General features: G+C 40.5%; 1 protein-coding gene across 12 annotated transcripts in view; it reads left to right on the top strand.

The window, feature by feature from the left end:
• gdpd5b (glycerophosphodiester phosphodiesterase domain containing 5b) overlaps positions 1-22,500 on the top strand; it is a 121,729-nt gene that overhangs the window by 71,143 nt on the left and 28,086 nt on the right. For all 12 annotated transcript variants that reach the window (XR_009802726.1, XR_009802721.1, XR_009802720.1 and 9 more), the window contains 5 exons: positions 3,647-3,740; positions 3,831-3,890; positions 4,231-4,329; positions 12,927-13,020; positions 22,117-22,262. Coding sequence is in view for 2 of the 12 variants with exons in the window: in XM_061878701.1 (XP_061734685.1) it covers positions 3,647-3,740; positions 3,831-3,890; positions 4,231-4,329; positions 12,927-13,020; positions 22,117-22,262 (493 nt within the window). In the remaining 10 variants the exon portion in view is untranslated. The remainder of the gene's footprint in view (positions 1-3,646; positions 3,741-3,830; positions 3,891-4,230; positions 4,330-12,926; positions 13,021-22,116; positions 22,263-22,500) is intronic.

Below are 22,500 nucleotides of genomic sequence, written 5' to 3'. Positions count from 1 at the left end.
AATAAAGGGGTCGGGAACTTTTTTGGCTGAGAGCCATGAAAGCCAAATACTTTAAAGGCCTACTGAAACCCACTACTACCGACCACGCAGTCTGATAGTTTATACATCAATGATGAAATATTAACATTGCAACACATGCCAATACGGCCGGTTTAGTTTACTAAATTACAATTTTAAATTTCCTGCGGAGTTTCTTGTTGAAAATGTCGCGGAATGATGACGCGGGTTTGTGGCGTTTCGGGTTGGAGGGGACATACTAGCTCAGCACCAGTCACGGCTAAAAGTCGTCTCTTTTCATCGCGCAATTACACAGTAATTTGGACATCTGTGTTGCTGAATCTTTTGCAATTTGTTCAATTAATAATGGAGACTATAAAAAACGATGCTGTTGGTGGAAAGCGGTGTATTGCAGCTGTCTTTAACACCGAGACAGAGCTGGTGTTTCTTTGTTTGTTGTGAAGCTTTAACACAGAGCGGTCAAGCGAACATGTTTCTCTACGTCAACCAGCATGTTTTTGGATGGGGAAATTGTGATATATATCTTACCGGAGACATCAGTGGATTATTCGTCCTCCTGCAGTAGCTGTCAAAAAAGGCAGCTGTGAGCTTGGCTCCTCGGCTTCTCTCTGAGACACTGGTGCAGGGGTAGGGAACCTATGGCTCTAGAGCCAGATGTGGCTCTTTTGATGACTGCATCTGGCTCTTAGATAAATCTTAGCTGACATTGCTTAACATGATAAGTAATGAATAATTCCGCTGGTAATCACGATGTTAAAAATAACGTTCAAAATATAAAACATTCTCATGCATTTTAATCCATCCATCCGTTTTCTACCGCACCTGTTCAAAAAATAACAATGTCATTAAAAAGAATTAGAGACTTATTATACTCTAAAAATGTTGGTCTTACTTAAAAAATGTACACATTTAGTTGTATTCAATGTTAAAGATATGATATGGCTCTCACAGAAATACATTTTAAAGGCCTACTGAAATGAGATTTTCTTTTTTAAACGGGGATAGCAGGTCCATTCTATGTGTCATACTTGATCATTTCGCGATATTGCCATATTTTTGCTGAAAGGATTTAGTAGAGAACATCGACGATAAAGTTCGCAACTTTTGGTCGCTAATAAAAAAGCCTTGCCTTTACCGGGAGTAGCAGACGATGACATCACCCGTGTGAGGGCTCCTCACATCCTCACATTGTTTATAATGGGAGTCCAACAAAAAGAGCTATTCGGACCGAGAAAACGACAATTTCCCCCATTAATTCAAGCGAGGATGAAAGATTCGTGGCTGAGGATATTGATAGTGAAGGATAGAAAAAAATTAAGTAAAATAAAAAGCAACGGCTACGGGCGGCGGCAGTGTGGGCGTTTCAGATGTAATTAGACACATTTACTAGGATAATTATGGAAGCTCCCTTATCTGCTTATTGTTTTAATAGTGTTTTAGTGAGATTGTAAAGACATACCTCAAAGTCAGATGGCTGCGGTGAACACGCCAGTGCAGGGGTCGGGAACCTTTTTGGCTGAGAGAGCCAAGTAAGCCAGATATTTCAAAATGTATTTCCGTGCGAGCCATATAATATTTTTTAACACTGAGTACAACTAAATGCGTGCTTTTTTTTTAAGTAAGACCAACATTTTTAGAGTACAATAAGTCTCTTATTCTTTTTAATAACATTGTTATTCCAAAGTTAACCATTAATAAATATATTACTTCTTACCATTAATTGGACATCTTGAACAGATGCGATAGAAAACGAATGGTTGGATTAAAATGCACGAGAATTTTTTATAATTTGAACATTATTTTTAACACTGTGATTACCAGCGGAATTAATAACTACTTATTGTGTTAAGCAATGTCAGCTAAGATTTATCTGAGAGCCAGATGCAGAGCAGCATCTGGCTCTAGAGCCATAGGTTCCCTACCCCTGACCTATCTGCTCGACACTGAAGCATTTACTACATGCGCTCTGAATACCCACTGGTGATTGGCTGTTACCCCTCTGAATACGCACTGGTGATTGGCTGTTATTGCTATATATGTAACCAATCAGATGGTTGTGTGGGTGGGACATTGCTGGGTGCTGAGACAGAGGCAGAAGAAGCAAAGCAGCTTGTTAAGACTTTAGCTTCGAAACTCGTTCGGTACATCCCCGTACCGAATCGAAACCCCCGTACCGAAACGATTCAATACAAATACACGTACCGTTACACCCCGGGTGTTAGTGCTTTAAAATAAATCATCACCTCCATTCACACTGACATGCACACAGGCCTAACCGAGACGTGACAACAATTTTATTCAACAATTCAAGGCTGGTGTATGACATTGCTTTGCAGAATCCTGCAGTCGGCGTGTGTATTCACTAGTTGGTGACACAAAACAGACGTAAAGAAGAGAGACAGGACAGAGGGAGGATTTATTTATGATGTCGACATGGACATATTGTACTGTGCCGCCTGGACAAACATAAGCCTAGCCTTTAAATAGACTCCCTTTTTAGACCAGTTGATCTGCCGTTTCTTTTCTTTTTCTCCTATGTCCCACTCTCCCTTGTGGAGGGGGTCCGGTCCAATCCGTTGGCCATGTACTGCTTGCCTGTGTATCGGCTGGGGACATCTCTGCGCTGCTGATCCGCCTCCGCTTGGGATGGTTTCCTGCTGGCTCCGCTGTGAACGGGACTCTCGCTGCTGTGTTGGATCCGCTTTGGACTGGACTCTCGCGACTGTGTTGGATCCATTATGGATTGAACTTTCATAGTATTATGTTGGACCCGCTCGACATCCATTGCTTTCCTCCTCTCCAAGGTTCTCATAGTCATCATTGTCACCGACGTCCCACTGGGTCATTATTGTCACCGATGTCCCACTGGGTGTGAGTTTTCCTTGCCCTTATGTGGGCCTACCGAGGATGTCGTAGTGGTTTGTGCAGCCCTTTGAGACACTAGTGATTTAGGGCTATATAAGTAAACATTGATTGATTGATTGATTGATTGATAAATATACTGCATCTACCTTTAAACTTGACCACTTTCCTGTGTACAGTTGACCCCATTCTTTTATTATTATTATTGTTGTCACCAATTTAGACACTCTACTGAGCAAGCAGGACAGAGACACAGTAATACAATAACTGAATACACAACCATTACATTTCCTTTCTGTGGTCATCATCATATTTATCCTCTCTAAAACCTTTTATGGTATCAATGCAAAAAAGTTCCACTGTATGCACATTCACACACTCATGAATCTTGGAGTATTTTGGTCCGTGTAAGCCCAGACTTTTTGAATTCTTAGAAGACTTTACCAAACAAGCATTAATATAACACTCCCAGCAGTGTCTATGTTTGCTGATGCTCATGGTCTTTATTGTAACAATAAAGCATTAATACCTGTATGACTTGATAGTCTGCCTGCAAGCCACATACTGTATGAATAACTTCAACTTCCACTTCTCATTCTCAACCACAACTTGCTGCAAATGCGTAAATTCACTGTTGGGATTGAGGGGCAAAATTTAATCTAGGCAGCAATATTATTTCCCAGGGCTTTCCTCCGGTTGTTGTTATGGATGAAATGTGGGCGAGCGCTCAATATGTCAACTGTTATAAAATGTCTCGTTGCTGCAGGTTCCTCTACAACCGCTCTGGCGAGTGGAGCGATGGCACCGTTCCAATCATGGCCACGACCGCCGCTGGCTTCACCTACATAGCCTTTTTAATGGTTTGTGCCGCCCACAAATATTCCTTTTCATCTTCTGCATTTCTCCCACAGCAACTACAGTTTGACATATTTGTGTGTTTCCTCTCGCAGATTTTAGCACTTTGCCACGTTGCACTCGGCCAACAGCTGAATTTGCATTGGCTTCACAAGGTAACAGGGTTTACTGTTTGGCTTTTTAATGCTGGGAGAAACCCTAGAAATGGTCTTCTGCCTCATACTGTGTATCTGTGGATGTGTCACTTGGTGTAAACGCTCATTCACGGATGGCTGATCTCATCTTCAACTTGCAATTTGCGCCTCCGTGTCACGGGGAGTTCGCCAAATCATTGTAACAGTGAATGTCATCAGGGAGCCCGATGTGGGCGTGGAGAACAAACAAAATTGGGGATGCCGTGAAAGGGCCACAAGCCACTCTGGGTTACAATGTGATAGATGTGTGGTCCATAGTGATGGCTTGATTCATTCTCTCGCTCTCCTCCTGTCCACACAGATAGGAGTCACTGTGGCTCTGCTAACAACCGTTGTCGGGGTGATATCCATCAATCAAACCTGGCAGCACGAGTGGGACATCATCCCCATCTCCTTGCAGGTCAGCTATGCAAAAACAAATGTAATAGTTTCAACCCTAGCCTCACCCTCTGATACTTTAAAGGGGACCTATGATGAGTGTTAATAATTTCTGACTTGGACAAACCCCGTTTCCATATGAGTTGGGAAATTGTAAATATAAACGGAATACAATGATTTCAAAATCATTTTCAACCCATATTCAGTTGAATATGCTACAAAGACAACATATTTGATGTTCAAACTGATACACATTTTTTTTTTGCAAATAATCATTAACTTTAGAATTTGATGCCAGCAACACGTGACAAAGAAGTTGGGAAAGGTGCCAATAAATACTGCTAAAGTTGAGGGATGCTCATCAAACACTCATTTGGAACATCCCTTAGGTGTGCAGGCTAATTGGGAACAAGTGGGTGCCATGATTGGGTATAAAAACAGCTTCCCCAAAAATGCTCAGTCTTTCACAAGAAAGGATGAGGCGAGGTACACCCCTTTGTCCACAACTGCGTGAGCAAATAGTCAAACAGTTTAAGAACGTTTCTCAAAGTGCAATTGCAAGAAATTTAGGCATTTCAACATCTACGGTCCATAATACCATCAAAAGGTTCAGAGAATCTGGAGAAATCATTCCACGTAAGCGGCATGGCCGGAAACCAACAGTGAATGACCGTGACCTTCGATCCCTCTGACTGCAATGTATCAAAAACCGACATCAATCTCTAAAGGATATCACCACACGGGCTCAGGAACACTTCAGAAAACCACTGTCACTAAATACAGTTCGTCGCTACATCTGTAAGTGCAAGTTAAAGCTTTACTATGGAAAGCAAAAGCCATTTATCAACAACATCCAGAAATGCCGCCGGCTTCTCTGGGCCCGAGATCATCTAAGATGGACTGATGCAAAGTGGAAATGTGTCCTGTGGTCTGACAAGTCCACATTTCAAATTGTTTTTGGAAATATTCGACATTGTGTCATCCGGACCAAAGGGGATGCAACCCATTCAGACTTCTAAGTTAAAGTTAAAGTACCAATGATTGTCACACACATACTAGATGTGGCGAAATTATTCTCTGCATTTGACATATCACCCTTGATCGCCCCCTGGGAGGTGAGGGGAGCAGTGGGCAGCAGCAGTGCCGCGCCCGGGAATCATTTATGGTGATTTAACCCCCAATTCCAACCCTTAATTCTGAGTGTCAAGCAAGGAGGTAATGGGTCCCATTTTTATAGTCTTTGGTATGACTCGGCCGGGATTTGAACTCACGACCTACCGATCTCAGGGCGGACTCGACGCAAAGTTCAAAAGCCAGCATCTGTGATGGTATGGGGGTGCATTAGTGGCCGAGGCATGGGTAACTTACACATCTGTGAAGGCACCATTAATGCTGAAAGGTACATACAGGTTTTGGAACAACATATGCTGCCATCTAAGCGCCGTCTTTTTCATGGACGCCCCTGCTTATTTCAGCAAGACAATGCCAAGCCACATTCAGCACGTGTTACAACAGCGTGGTTTCATAAAAAAAGAGCGCGAGTACTTTCCTGGCCCATCTGCAGTCCAGAACTGTCTCCCATCGAAAATGTGTGGTGCATTATGAAGCGCAAAATACGACAGCGAAGACCCCGGACTGTTGAACAACTGAAGCTCTACATAAAACAAGAATGGGAAAGAATTCCACTTTCAAAGCTTCAACAATTAGTTTCCTCAGTTCCCAGATGTTTATTGAGTGTTGTCAAAAGAAAAGGTGATGTAACACAGTGGTGAACATGCCCTCTCCCAACTACTTTGGCACGTGTTGCAGCCATGAAATTCTAAGTTAATTATTATTTGCAAAAAAAATAAATAAAGTTTATGAGTTTGAACATCAAATATCTTGTCTTTGTAGTGCATGCAATTGAATATGGGTTGAAAAGAATTTGCAAATCATTGTATTCCGTTTATATTTACATCTAACACAATTTCCCAACTCATATGGAAACTGGGTTTGTAAATGTTACAATGTTGGATGCTGGTGTTAAACAATGTCAACGCATCACATCATAAGGTTCATGTATTTTGGCGTGAGCTTGCACACAGTTTTGGATGCCTCTGTTGGCGAGGTTTTGCAGTCTGGCTACGTTGTGAGGTCACAGCGAGGTGGACGTACTTATTTGGACATTAAGTCAAGCTGTCAGCCAGAGGGGGAGGAGCTGCTTCAGGCTATGAGGAAACATATTATAAGGTAGGATAAAATATTATTTTCATTTAATCGTGGCATGTGCATAATAACACCGAAATGCGACATGCAGTGACATAAATGCTGCTAAAAACAGCTTTTTTTTGCACTCTTTGGATGGATTGGCGGGCTTCACGGTGGCAGAGGGGTTAGTGCGTCTGCCTCACAATACGAAGGTCCTGCAGTCCTGGGTTCAATTCCAGGCTGAGGATCTTTCTGTGTGGAGTTTGCATGTTCTCCCCGTGAATGCGTGGGTTCCCTCTGGGTACTCCGGCTTCCTCCCACCTCCAAAGACATGCACCTGGGGATAGGTTGATTGGCAACACTAAATTGGCCCTAGTGTGTGAATGTTGTCTGTCTATCTGTGTTGGCCCTGCGATGAGTTGGCGACTTGTCCAGGGTGTACCCCGCCTTCCGCCCGATTGTAGCTGAGATAGGCGCCAGCGCCCCCCGCGACCCCGAAAGGGAATAAGCGGTAGAAAATGGATGGATGGATGGATGGATTGGCGAGTGTGCAGGTTTACCTGATGGTGGGACTAGGTGAACCCATATTATGTTTATGAAGTTTATTTTGGACCGGGTCTTGGAAAAATATTATATATATTGAAACCGTATACATTTTCAGAAGATACTTTTGGAGCGGGTGGGGTGTGGTTTTGGTTGCAATCTGGAAACGTTTCCAGAAACCAACATCTTGGAGCAAAATTTACACCAAAGTGTATCCAATACATATCAGAGTTGTGTATAAAGAGAGTATGGCCAACTAAACAACAGGCGCCATGACTGCTACCAAAGACTCCTGTCATTTTGACGTTAGTTTTTCTGACAAAATAAACCAAAATAATACATCTATATCCATCCATTTCCTACCGCTTGTCCTTTTTGGGGTTGCGGGGGGTGCTGGAGCGTATCTCAGCTCCATTCAGGCGGAAAGCGGTGTACATCCTGTACAAGTCGCCATCTCATCGCAGAGCCAATACATCTATATATAGTTTTAAACATACTTCAGCTCATAAACTTACAATAAAACATGCTTTAGTTTAGTGAATGTATAATTATGCAGCCGTATTTGATGTACTTGGCTGCTACATCCCTGCCATGTTTTGTGACCAGCAGGCACCCTAACACGGCGCCGACAGCGCAATAAACGGGGGGAAAAAATACACAGAACGACCAAAAAATAACGTATTACCCTCCTTTTGCCAAAATCTTCATTAGCTTTGGACCAACAATCACAGAGAAATTGTGACTTTTGTGTGAAGTATGTCCACTGTGGTGTCTGCCTCCAATGTATTTGTAATCACTGTATGCGTCACTCATTATGTATTATTTTAACTGATCTTTCTTTTTTGTAACATGCTAAGTGAACAAGTGTACTTTTGTATTTATTTCCCCACATTTCTGCATAATAACTCAGATATGGTAACTCTGCCAAACACTAGAGAATATGGAGTGATTTTTGGTTCAGAACATATTTTGCTTTATTCATTATTGACGTATTTCTTGCCACTTTGTTTTATATTTATTATGAGATTCCCAATTAATTTTTCATCTTTTATTACTCCCAGAATTTGGTTTCTTTTACTCATTCAATGCCCTTCTATTTGTACCGTATTTTTCCGATTATAAATCGCAGATTTTTCATAGTTTGACCGGGGGTGCGACTTATACTCAGGAGCGACTTATGTGTGAAATTATTAACACATTACCATAAAATATCAAATAATATTATTTAGCTCCTTCACGTAAGAGACTAGACGTATAAGATTTCATGGGATTTAGCGATTAAGAGTGACAGATTGTTTGGTAAACGTATAGCATGTTCTATATGTTATAGTTATTTGAATGACTCTTACCATAATATGTTACGTTAACATACCAGGCACCTTCTAAGTTGGTTATTTATGCCTCATATAACGTACACTTATTCAGCCTGTTGTTCACTATTCTTTATTTATTTTAAATTGCCTTTCAAATGTCTATTCTTGGTGTTGGGTTTTATCAAATAAATTTCCCCCAAAAATGGGACTTATACTCCAGTGCGACTTATATATGTTTTTTTCCTTCTTTATTATGCATTTTCGGCAGGTGCGACTTATACTCCGGAGCGACTTATACTCGGGATAAACGATATTTGTGGTTGACTCTTCTCCTGCTACCGAATCAAATCATTTTAGTTTTGGTTTTACTGAGTTTCAAAGATAGTCGGTTTTTGTCAAACCATCTCTCACCTGTATTCATTTCTTCTGGTATTATTTATATGAGCTTCTTTGTGTTCTGTCCTGAAAATAACGCAGACATGTTGTGTGTTTTCCTTGCACAAAGAAGCTGTAATCGGTTACTCTCCAGTGTTGATGGCAAACCTTCCCTTCCCATACTTGTCTTCTTTCCGGGTTGTGGAGAAAGCGATGTAAAAGCTTTCCACAATTTCGGTGGAGCATGCTGCACAGCAGGGCATTTTTGCACAGCGAGAAACTAAAAAGGAAGCGCTTCAAACACATAGCATCAGCTCAAAGTTAGTAGCAGTCATGGCGCTCTGTCGTCAAGTGTGTGCCTTTTGACCAATCATTGAGGAGATCGCCTAAAACCAAGTTGGCCATACTCTTTTTATACTTGACATATTATCTAGACCACAATGAAGTGTTTTGAATGTTGATTAAAATCCTCATAGGTCCCCTTTTAAAATGCATATATGGTAAATGCGCCAGGTAACGCCTCTATTCGAGTCTCCTAAAATCGCCAGGTGCACGGTCTGTAAAGGCAAATGATCTCTAATTAGTGCCAGTACCCTGACAGGTTTAGATCAGGGAATGCTGAGAATTTGTGAAACCCTTTGAGACACTTATTAGGGGCTATATAATTTAATTGATTGATGATTAATCAGAATCAGAAAATAGTTATTATTGCCGTTGTTTGAGAACAGGGTCACAAACTATGAGTTTTACTTGGCGCAGTCGTGCAACATAAAACACATATAACACAGAATAGAATAACATGCTGTAACTGAGCTATCAGATCTTGTTTTTGTTCATGTGCCTGATAGAAGTGATTGATCTGATGTTCAGTGTGTATAGTATTTTATAAACACCACAAGATTGGCAGTAACTGCTTTTGAACTTCAGTAAATACCTCAACTTACAAGTGTAATTGATTCTGTGACGGAGCTCTAACTCAAAACACTTGCACCTGAAAACATCACCCATTGAAATTAATGAAAATCCCCTCACCCCAAACACCACAATTTTAACATGAAATCTGCCTTTTAAAAATAAAAAAACGTATTTAAAAAAATATACAATATAATATACTACCAACAAGTACAGTAGTTTGATAAAGTAATGTAACAATAATGTAAATAATTTACCTTGGAAAGTGGACTTTGACAGTATCTCCTTCCAGCTGCTTCTCCATCAAACACACCATCAGCAGCTTCTCCATATTTTCATGGCTATTTGTCCACTGTTAAGATTTTTTTTTTTTAACATCCTTCGCTGGCGTTTAACTCATTCTGTTTCAGTACGGTGCAGATACGCTCAAACTCCTTCACCAAGTCGAACACACCCTCAGTCATGTTTTTGATGATTTCTTTCTTTAATTCAATGAATGTCAAAAGGCAACATCTTTTGCACAGAGTGCCTTTTCTATAAGAGGACCACAACTATGGAACTCTTTACCTGACACTTTGAAAAGTATACCTGCACTTGTCACTTTCAAAAAACAAACAAAATGATGGCTAGTTGAGCAACAATCGTATTACCATGTTTAGTTTTTACTATTTTTTACTAATTGTTTTTGATCTAGTCTGCACTTTGTCTGTGTTATTATTATTACTGGCTTTTATCTAGTTTGCACTTTGTCTGTATTATTTCTATTATCATTATTATCGACTCATCTCTGCCTTATTCAATTTTTTATTTTCCTATTTTAATGATGTTGGATCTGTGTTGTTGTTGGGGACAAGTGTTGTAAATTAGCTTTGGCTACAAACAATATGATGCATACATTGGATAACTGTTTGTATCTGTCCCTATTTCAAATAAACCTTTATGGGGAGAGTGGCCGTGCGCAACCCGAGCGTCCCTGGTTCAATTCCCACCTAGTACCAACCTCGTCACGTCCGTTGTGTCCTGAGCAAGACACTTCACCCTTGCTCCTGATGTGTGCTGGTTGGCGCCTTGCATGGCAGCTCCCTCCATCAGTGTGTGAATGTGTGTGTGAATGGGTAAATGTGGAAGTAGTGTCAAAGCGCTTTGAGTACCTTGAAGGTAGAAAAGCGCTATACAAGTACAACCCATTTATCATTTATATATATATATATCATCACCTTTTGAAAACAAAGTTATGTCCATCTCTAGCTATAAACTAATGCTAGCGAGTGAGACCAGGATGTTATGGTCTCATCTTACAAGGCTCACTGTGACATTTGCTTCACCAACAAATGGCGGGGATGCTTGTATCGCTAATTTTTGCCTGCAACTTAAAGCATAACAGTTAGCCGAGAAGCCGCTCTTATCTCAAAACACTCTTAAGTTGAGGTACCGCTGTATCGTATCAGGTTTTATCCACTTCTCCATGCGCTTCGAGACATTGGTAACACTACCCTGCTGTTGGAGTGAAACTATCAATCAATCAATGTTTATTTATATAGCCCTAAATCACAAGTGTCTCAAAGGGCTGCACAAGCCACAACGACATCCGCGGTACAGAGCCCACATAAGGGCAAGGAAAAACTCACCCCAGTGGGTGCTTAGGGGAGACCGAAAGCAATGGATGTCGAGCGGGTGTAACATGATATTGTGAAAGTCCAGTCCATAGTGGATCCAACATAACGCATGTTTTACTTGCCATACAGTACCATTAAAGGCCTACTGAAATTAGATTTTCTTATTTAAATGGGGATAGCAGGTCCATTCTGTGTCATACTTGATCATTTCGTGATATTGCCATATTTTTGCTGAAAGGATTTTGTAGAGAACATCGACGTGAAAGTTCGCAACTTTTGGTCGCTAATAAAAAAGCCTTGCCTTTACCGGAAATAGCAAACGATGTGCGCGTGACGTCACAGGTTGTGGAGCTCCTCACATCCTCACATTGTTTATAATGTGAGCCTCCAGCAGCAAGAGCTATTCGGACCGAGAAAGCGTCAATTTCCCCATTAATTTGAGCGAGGATGAAAGATTTGTGGATGAGGAAATTTAGAGTGAAGGACTAAAAAAATAAATAAATTAGAGTTAAAAAAAATGCGATTGCATTGGGAGCGATTCAGATGTTTTTAGACACATTTACTAGGATAATTCTGGGAAATCCCTTATCTTTCTATTGTGTTGCTAGTGTTTTAGTGAGTTAAATAGTACCTGATAGTCGGAGGGGTGTGTTGACGCCAGTCTCTGAGGGAAGTCACGAAGCTGCAGCAGGACAGAAGCTATGCTGATTTCGGGTAAGAGGCAACTTTTTACCACAATTTTCTCACCAAAAACTGCCGGTTCACATGTGGTCGGAATCCATGTTCGCTTGACCGCTCTGATCCATAGTAAAGTTTCACCTCCGGGAATTTTAAACAAGGAAACACTGTGTGTTTGTGTGGCTAAAGGCTAAAAGCTTCCCACCTCCATCTTTCTACTTTGATTTCTCCATTATTAATTGAACGAATTGCAAAAGATTCAGCAACACAGATGTCCAGAATACTGTGTAATTGCGCGATGAAAAGAGACGACTTTTAGTCGTAAGTGGTGCTGGGCAAATATGTCCCCTCCAACCAATAAAGTCACAAACGCGTCATCATTCTGCGACGTTTTCAACAGGAAACTCCGCGGGAAATTTAAAACTGTAATTTAGTAAACTAAAAAGGCCGTATTGGCATGTGTTGCAATGTTAATATTTCATCATTGATATATAAACTATCAGACTGCGTGGTGGGTAGTAGTGGGTTTCAGTAGGCCTTTAATGCTGCAATTTGTTTCTTGCTGCTATTACATCATTGGTTATGTTGCTGTGTTGTGCAATATGCTTGTTAATAAATCACAATGTGGTCAAAGCATAGTCCCTTTGCACTCTCTCATGCACTCCAAATCATTACCAAACACATTTTTGCAAATTTATATATGATTTAAATGTGTACTTGAACCAGATGATGGGGTGTGGGAGTGACTTTGCAGCTGTGTGTTAACTCCCAACAGTCCTGTAATTAGTGTGCCCTTGAAACTATTGCAGCGCAGGAATGTGTGATGTGCAATTCAACTCAAACCGTTCCGTTCGAACAGGAAATGCCTCCGCAAATTATAGCCATTATCTCCCAGAAGTGTTGTCAAGTCTACTGTATAATTCCGCTTAAACGTCTTAATCCCGCTCTCTGCCTTGTTGGGTGTCCTCATCCATCCTCCCCATTCTCTCCTCCAGGCCACAGGGCCGTTCCTGCACATCGGCGCTGTCGCTGCGTTCACAGCTCTGTCTTGGATCGTGGCCGGACAGGTGGCCCGTGCAGAAAAAACGTGTAAGTCTCTCTCATTGGATGTGACTGACACACACTGGAAGGGTGTGAAATAATTAGCGCTGTGTCGACAGAGGCCAAGACCTGCACTCGACGTGCAGGCGCAGCTAACGAGCATTCCTTCAGGCTCATGCCAGACGGGATGGATTGGCACTGACCCACAGGAATCCGAGTATCTCTTAGTGCAGTGGTTCTCAAATGGGGGTACGCGTACCCCTGGGGGTACTTGAAGGTATGCCAAGGGGTACGTGAGATTTTTTTGCAAATATTCTAAAAATAGCAACAATTCAAAAATCCTTTATAAATATATCTATTGAATAATACTTCAACAAAATATTAATGTAGGTTCATAAATTGTGAAAAGAAATGCATCAATGCAATATTCAGTGTTGACAGCTCGATTTTTTGTGGACATGTTCCATAAATATTGATGTTAAAGATTTCTTTTTTTGTGAAGAAATGTTTAGAATTAAGTTCATGAATCCAGGTGGATCTCTATTACAATCCCTAAAGAGGGCACTTTATACTTCTATGTGTAGAAATCTTTATTTATAATTGAATCACTTATAAATATTTATTTTTCAACACGTTTTTAGTTAGTTTTATATCTTTTTTTCCAAATCGTTAAAGAAAGACAACTACTAATGAGCAATATTTTGCAGTGTTATACAATTGATTTATTTATTTTTCTAAAGGAATGCAGCATTTATTTTTTACTTTTGCTTACCAGCCAACTTGATGCTGTCCTCGACCTATGCAAAGATTACAAATTTAATATTAAAGTCCACACTGCAAAAAAAGAGCTGACAAAATATAGGATAAAAAGACTAGATTATGGGGAAAAAATAAAAAAAAATTGTGAAATTACCCGGATACATGGACAGATCATTTTACTTGACAAGACAAATTTATAAGATGAATTATGATTTTTTTTATGAATCTACTAATCAATCCAACAAAACAATAAATAATAATGCAATCAAATTCCAAAACCAAACCTGACCCAGCGACATTCAGAATAGCATTAAACAGAGCAATTGAGGACACATAAACATGACACGGTACAATCTAAAAGTAGTGAAACAAAAATGAATATTATCAATATTAGTAACAATTTCAAAATAGTGATTAAAAAAAACTCAATATTATCATTAGAAACGTTAATACAAAAAATTATTTAAAAAAATGAACAATGCATCGCATCTCATAAGCTTGATAACACACTGTGTCCAATATTTTACACAAAGATATAATAAGTCATATTTTGGTTCATTTAATATTTAAAACTAATTTCAATAATGGATCCCATATTCCAATATATGACTCATTATTATCTAAACTAAATGCAGTTTTTTCTACTGTTATACAATTAAATAAATCTGATGACATAGTGCTGTATTTTACTTCTTTATCTCTTTTTTTTTTCCAACCAAAAATGCTTTGCTCTGATTAGGGGGTACTTGAATCGAAAAAAATGTTCACAGAGGGTACATCACTGTAGAAAGGTTGAGAACCACTGTCTTAGTGTGTGTTCACATGATGGTCGCAACTTCAAACAGAATGTTATGTTACACATGCAATTTGGTCATTTCCTCACAAGTCACACCCATAAACTTTGTAGACATTGCTGGCCTGGGAATATTTACCCTCATGTGAGCGAAAAACATATTTAGGAGTCATTCTGTCTTCGTTTTAAAGCAATACATGTGATTGATGAGATAGAAAGGTCTCGTAAATTGCGTATCTCCTTGCACACTTTGACATTCTCCCATTACACACACAGTTGACCTTGAATCAAACACAATCCTCTCACTCACAGCACAGGTGCCATTGCTCAACCCTATCAGACACACTGAACTACATTTACTTAAATTGTAGTATTTTTTTTCCTTTTTTCAACAGTTTATCTTCATTTCGTAGCGTGTCTGTTGGCTGCACTGTTTCCAGTTTTGGTATGTTGGATTTTTTGTTTTGTCCAATCAAATTTCAGCTCTTTTGTTGCCCTGACAATGTAATCTGCCCCAGGGCCTTCAGAATCAGTAGTGCAGGCCCGATGCTACTTAAAGTACCAGTAGAGTGGAAAAGCAAGTTGCCTCTAGATTGAAGCTATTATCATATACCGTATTTTTCGGACTATAAGTCGCAATTTTTTTCATAGTTTGGCCGGGGGTGCGACTTATACTCAGGAGCGACTAATGTGTAAAAATTATTAACACATTACTGTAAAATATCAAATAATATTATTTAGCTCATTCACGTAAGAGACTAGACGTATAAGATTTCATGGGATTTAGCGATTAGGAGTGACAGATTGTGTTACGACTTGGAAATGAGAGGACCCAGATGCAGAGAGGAAGTTTCCAAAAATAACAGCTTTTATTTTGAAATAACGTTTTAACCTCCGGTAACAAAGTATTTCACAAAAATATATACAACGTACGGAAAATAAATCCAAGGATAAACACTTAACTCAAAAATCACTCCAAAAAAAAAGGAGGAATACTACTTTAAGAAAATCAATCAATCAATCAATCAATGTTTACTTATATAGCCCTAAATCACTAGTGTCTCAAAGGGCTGCACAAACCACTACGACATCCTCGGTAGGCCCACATAATGGCAAGGAAAATTCACACCCAGTGGGACGTCGGTGACAATGATGACTATGAGAACCTTGGAGAGGAGGAAAGCAATGGATGTCGAGCGGGTCTAACATGACACTGTGAAAGTTCAATCCATAATGCATCCAACACAGTCGCGAGAGTCCAGTCCAAAGCGGATCCACCACAGCTGCGAGAGTCCCGTTCACAGCGGAGCCAGCAGGAAACCATCCCAAGCGGAGTCGGATCAGCAGCGCAGAGATGTCCCCAGCCGATACACAGGCAAGCAGTACATGGCCACCGGATCAGACCGGACCCCTTCCACAAGGGAGAGTGGGACATAGAAGAAAAAGAAAAGAAACGGCAGATCAACTGGTCTAAAAAGGGAGTCTATTTAAAGGCTAGAGTATACAAATGAGTTTTAAGGTGAGACTTAAATGCTTCTACTGAGGTGGCATCTCAAACTTTTACCGGGAGGGCCTTCCAGAGTACTGGAGCCCGAAATGAAAAAGCTCTATAGCCCGCAGACTTTTTTTGGGCTTTGGGAATCACTAATAAGCCGGAGTCCTTTGAACGCAGATTTCTTGCCGGGACATATGGTACAATACAATCGGCAAGATAGGATGGAGCTAGACCGTGAAGTATTTTATACGTAAGTAGTAAAACCTTAAAGTCACATCTTAAGTGCACAGGAAGCCAGTGCAGGTGAGCCAGTACAGGCGTAATGTGATCAAACTTTCTTGTTCTTGTCAAAAGTCTAGCAGCCGCATTTTGTACCAACTGTAACCTAAAATAACCTAACAAAAATAGAATATCAAGAAGAATTAACAAAAAGCGCTCCAACAGGAGGAAAAATAACCTGTTATATATACAATATCTATGAATAAACAAGAAATCACTCAATCAATGAGGAATTAAAACGAAATTTGGAATAACAAAAAACTCACCAATTAGGTCGACGAAGGAAAACTAAGGACGCTCGAAGGAGGAAAAAGTAAACTCAAAATTTCAGCAAAAAAAAAAGCTGCCATGATCAAAAATTAAGGAGAACCAGAAAAAAACAGGAGCAAGGCAAGGAGGGAATCAAGGACACGGACTTGGACATGAACACGGACGCTAGAAGGCACGATAGACGAGACGATCTGGCAAAGGACAAACGGAGAAGTGAACTTAAATAGGACGTGGTAGGGATGGGGAACAGGTGGAAACAATCAGGAATCAAGGATGACGTCAGACTGGTGACACAAGAGGAAGGACCCATGATCTGAAACAAGAGGGTAGCTTTTCAAAATAAAACACATAGATCACAAGACAGAAAAACAAACAAGACTTCCCTCACCGCGGTTTGACAGATAGTTTGGTAGACGTATAGCATGTTCTATATGTTATAGTTATTTGAATGACTCTTACCATAATATGTTACGTTAACATACCAGGCACCTTCTCAGTTGGTTATTTATGCCTCATATAACGTACACTTATTCAGCCTGTTGTTCACTATTCTTTATTTATTTTAAATTGCCTTTCAAATGTCTTTTCTTGGTGTTGTTTTATCAAATAAATTTCCCCCAAAAATGCCACTTATACTCCAGTGCGACTTATATATGTTTTTTTCTTCTTTATTATGCATTTTCGGAGAGGTGCGACTTACTGTATACTCCGGAGCGGCTTAGACTCTGAAAAATACAGTATATCTGATTTATGACACCTAAAGACTTCCAAAATTTGGGAGTAAATAGATATGATCAAACTTGTATCAATCTCTCGCAGATTCTTGAGCCATTTTAAAAGATAGTTAGCCAGTCCTCTGATCGTGTGACGTAGCTGTAAGACACAGCAGATCCCTTCCCTACCAACAACAATGCAAATCATGCACACTTTGAGTGGCAATAACGACTACTTTGGGACTCATGATGGTTCAGAACTTTATATTGTTAATCCTGTATATTAGGAGGGTGAGCTACACGTTTTAAAAGTTCTGCCAAATAGATCCAGCTCACTAAAGCTGGATCTATTCATCTATCTATCATAGCAGTACTAGATAGATGGATAGTACTTCATTGATTCCTTCAGGAATACTTGGCAGTATTGCTAAGTGCAAAACAAGAAATACAAACTACAAACATAATAAAACCATCGTTTCCTGTACAATGTCTGCTCTCACTGTGATGACGATTGATAGGATGTCCATATGTTCACGTTTAGATGAAGAATTAATTTTAATCCACAAGAAGGGTTAAAAATGTTTTGCTTTTGTTGTGTATTTCTCCATCTCTGGGTATAAATTAAATGTCACGGATGAACAACTTCTAGATTATTCGAGATTCATGGCTAAATCCTCCTATTATTCAGACGAGAGGCTAGATTTGTAATCTAGAATAACTTTTGACGGGCCAAGACGCGTTGCAGCAGTAGCAGAAACTGCAGCAAACAAGAAATTGCCGGCTCGCTGCTGCATAAACTGCTTCTTCTTCTTCTCCCTAAGTTTGACTGCAGTTTGTGTGCGTATATGTTGCATTACTGCCATTTTTAGTTTAATTTGTTCACATTAAAGTCCAATGCAGCATAAACTACAGTTAGCTCTCGGTTATCAATGCTAAAAAGACTTTGTCCATGTTAGCGCTTATAATAACAACATTACTAATATTTGATTATTATTCAGACCACGAGATGTAAATCAATCAATCAATCAATGTTTATTTATATAGCCCCAAATCACAAATGTCTCAAAGGACTGCACAAATCATTACGACTACAACATCCTCGGAAGAACCCACAAAAGGGCAAGGAAAACTCACACCCAGTGGGCAGGGAGAATTCACATCCAGTGGGACGGCAGTGACAATGTTGACTATGAGAAACCTTGGAGAGGACCTCAGATGTGGGCAACCCCCCCCTCTAGGGGACCGAAAGCAATGGATGTCGAGCGGGTCTAACATGATACTGTGAAAGTTCAATCCATAGTGGCTCCAACACAGCCGCGAGAGTTCAGTTCAAGCGGATCCATAGAGTATTGTTTGCAGGTTTTGGATGGTTAGTTAGACAATTTTGTTAAAGTTAAAGTACCAATGATTGTCACACACACTAGGTGTGGTGAAATTATTCTCTGCATTTGACCCATCACCCTTGATCACCCCCTGGGAGGGGAGCAGTGAGCAGCAGCAGTGGGTGCGCCCGGGAATCATTTTTGGTGATTTAACCCCCAATTCCAACCCTTGATGCTGAGTGCCAAGCAGGGAAGTAATGGGTCTAATTTTTTATAGTCTTTGGTATGACTCGGCCAGGGTTTGAACTCACAACCTACCGATCTCTGGGCGGACACTCTAACCACTAGTTTTGTGGGCAAAATAGAGAGCCCCCATAGACTCCATTGTTAGCAGTCTTATTATGTATATTGTTATTTACGACTTGGAATGCATAAAAAAAGAAAAACATGTGTTAGTGTCTTATATAGGGATTGTGAATGATAGACAGCACATCTTTTTCTACACCTCTTTATCATTTTTCCAGTATGGCTTATCCGATAATATGGTCAGCCTGCAGAAGCGTTCTTCCAGTAACGTCAATCTATAGAAATAGCCGAAGGTATTCGGAGCGGAATATTCATATTGGCTGACTGAATTTGTGGTATTTTGTAATGTTTAGACAGCTTTTTCATATTTTTTTGCAAATTGTAAATACAATTAGATATGGTTTATTGATACAATGAAACACAATTAGTTATAGGAAGTCAACTTGTTTTTCCACTCTACTGGTACTTTAAACTATAATAGGCTAGAAATGCAATGCAATTTCCAATTCGCCTCTTTATAAGTTGCCCTTCTAACATAATTTTCCGGTAGAAGTGTTTTGCAAAAATATTTTGGAAGATATAAGGTTAACTATGTTTCTTGCTTCAAAAATAATTATATTCATTTCTAATATGCAAAATTTGTCATTGTCTTTAGTGCTACGCCTTATGTCGTTTTTGTAAAGAATAGTACCTCAACCTACCAGCTTAATTGGTTTTGTGACGGCGCACTCAACTCAAATAACTTGTATCTCAAATCAACGTCTCCCATTAAAATGAATTGAAACTATTTAATTGGTGCTTGCCCCTTCCAAACAGCACCATTTTAACATGTAACTTGCCTTTTAAAAAGAAAAACAAACTTCTTGATAATATTGTATACATACTAGGGGTGTAACGATACGGATATTTTATCGAACCGTTTCGGTACGGGGTTTCCGGTTCGGTGCGGAGGTGTACCGAACGAGTTTCCACACGGACATATTAAGTAGCGTACTGCACGTTGTGTAAACAATACTCAAAATGCCGGACATTTGAGGCATTTGAGAAACTCCGCCCTGACAGCTCTGCAAAAGAGGACATCCATCCATCCATCCATCTTCTTCCGCTTATCCGAGGTCGGGTCGCAGGGGCAACAGCCTAAGCAGGGAAACCCAGACTTCCCTCTCCCCAGCCACTTCGTCTAGCTCTTCCCGGGGGATCCCGAGGCGTTCCCAGGCCAGCCGGGAGACATAGTCTTCCCAACGTGTCCTGGGTCTTCCCCATGGCCTCCTACCGGTTGGACGTGCCCTAAACACCTCCCTAGGGAGGCATTCGGGTGGCATCCTGACCAGATGCCCGAACCACCTCATCTGGCTCCTCTCGATGTGAAGGAGCAGCGGCTTTGCTTTGAGTTCCTCCCGGTTGGCAGAGCTTCTCACCCTATCCACACGGCGGAGGAAACTCATTTCGGCCGCTTGTACCCGTGATCTTATCCTTTCGGTCATGACCCAAAGCTCATGACCATAGGTGAGGATGGGAACGTAGATCGACCGGTAAATTGAAAGCTTTGCCTTCCGGCTCAGCTCCTTCTTCACCACAACGGATCGGTACAACGTCCGCATTATTGAAGACACCGCACCGATCCGCCTGTCGATCTCACGATCCACTCTTCCCCCACTCCTGAACAAGACTCCTACGTACTTGAACTCCTCCACTTGGGGCAGGGTCTCCTCCCCAACCCGGAGATGGCATTCCACCCTTTTCCGGGCGAGAACCATGGACTCGGACTTGGAGGTGCTGATTCTCATTCCGGTCGCTTCACACTCAGCTGTGAACCGATCCAGTGAGAGCTGAAGATCCCGGTCAGATGAAGCCATCAGGACCACATCATCTGCAAAAAGCAGAGACCTAATCCTGTGGCCACCAAACCGGAACCCCTCAACGCCTTGACTGCGCCTAGAAATTCTGTCCATAAAAGTTATGAACAGAATCGGTGACAAAGGACAGCCTTGGCGGAGTCCAACCTTCACTGGAAATGTGTTCGACTTACTGCCTATTCTATTCTATTCTTTTCTATTCTATAATATTGAATAAAAATCAATGTTATTATGAATGATTGACCTATCCAAGGTTCCCATTACTTCACATCAAAAATTCCACTAAGAAAAAAAAATGTTGGTGGAAGATTTTGCAAATTTGGTAAATAAATAACCAAAACATTTATATTTTGTTGTTTTCTTACTGTACCGAAAATGAACCGAACCGTGACCTCTAAACCGAGGTACATACCGAACCGAAATTTTTGTGTACCGTTACACCCCTAATACATACAATACAATAATTAAAATTTACTACTAACAAGTACAGTCATTTTTATTAATCAAAATTAATGTTATTATGAACGATTGACCTATGCAAGGTTCCCATTACTTCACATCAAATATTCCACCAAGAAAAAAAATGTTTGGTGGAAGATTTTGCAAATTTGGTAAATAAATAACCAAAAAAATTATATTTTGTTTTCTTACTGTACCGAAAATGAACCGAACCGTGACCTCTAAACCGAGATACGTACCGAACCGAAATTTTTGTGTACCGTTACACATACAATACAATAATTAAAATTTACTACTAACAATTACATTCATTTTTATGAAGTAATGTAATAATAATGTACAAAATTGACCAGGACTTCTATGGTATTTCCTTGCAGCTGTTTTTTCAGGACACCCACCATCAACAGCTTCTCCATATTTTCATGGATAAATGTCCACCGTTAAGATATTATAACATTCTTGGCTGGAGTTAGATTCATTCTGCTTCAGTATGGCACGGACTAGCAGTGATAACGATCCATGCTTGGTTCTCTTTTTGATCATTTAATTTTTTTAATTCAATGAATATCATCCACTTCTCCTTCCCAGCACTGCCCTTCCTACTTACTTCTTTCCCATGGTTGAAAAAAGAAAGTTATATTGATCTTTAGCTATAAGCTAATGCAATTAAGTAAGACCGGATGTTTTAGTTAGATCTGTTGGAGTTAAATTTGACATACGCTATGCCAACTAATGGTGGGGATTCCAGTAGACTCAGTGCAACTATGGCATGGTAGTGCAACATTGTGGCCCCCAGGGTAGGCTGGTATTGCTTTAAAAACTTGTAGAGCTTTTAATTTCACATTTATACTGAAGGTTCCCCGTTGACGGTCAAATGTGTGCTGTCCCGCAGCGTTTCAGGTGGTGGTCATGCTGCTGTATCTTGGCATGTTACTGGGCCTCTACGTGGTTCCGCTGAACATCACCTCCCCTTGCATTATGGACCCTAGCAAGCTTCGGCCTCGCCCTGATGTTATTGGCCACCAGGGGGTCCCTATGGTGAGTTCCCAAGTGCGGGAAAACCACATACTTGCACTTCTCTGACATCTTGTGTGTTATCAGCAAAAGCCTTCATCAGTGCAGTTCTTCTATACTTCCTGAGGCTGTTGCGCCAAAGGAAGTTCTAAATCAGGGGTCACCAACGCGGTGCCTGCGGGCACCAGGTAGCCCGTAAGGACCAGATGAGTCGCCCGCTGGCCTGTTCTAAAAATAGCTCAAATAGCAGCACTTACCAGTG

This window comes from Nerophis ophidion, linkage group LG18 (genome assembly GCF_033978795.1).
Source record: "Nerophis ophidion isolate RoL-2023_Sa linkage group LG18, RoL_Noph_v1.0, whole genome shotgun sequence".
In the NCBI taxonomy this organism is placed as follows: Eukaryota; Metazoa; Chordata; class Actinopteri; order Syngnathiformes; family Syngnathidae; genus Nerophis; species Nerophis ophidion.
Note: the sequence above shows the minus strand (reverse complement) of the source record. Positions and strands in the feature narration are given on the sequence as shown.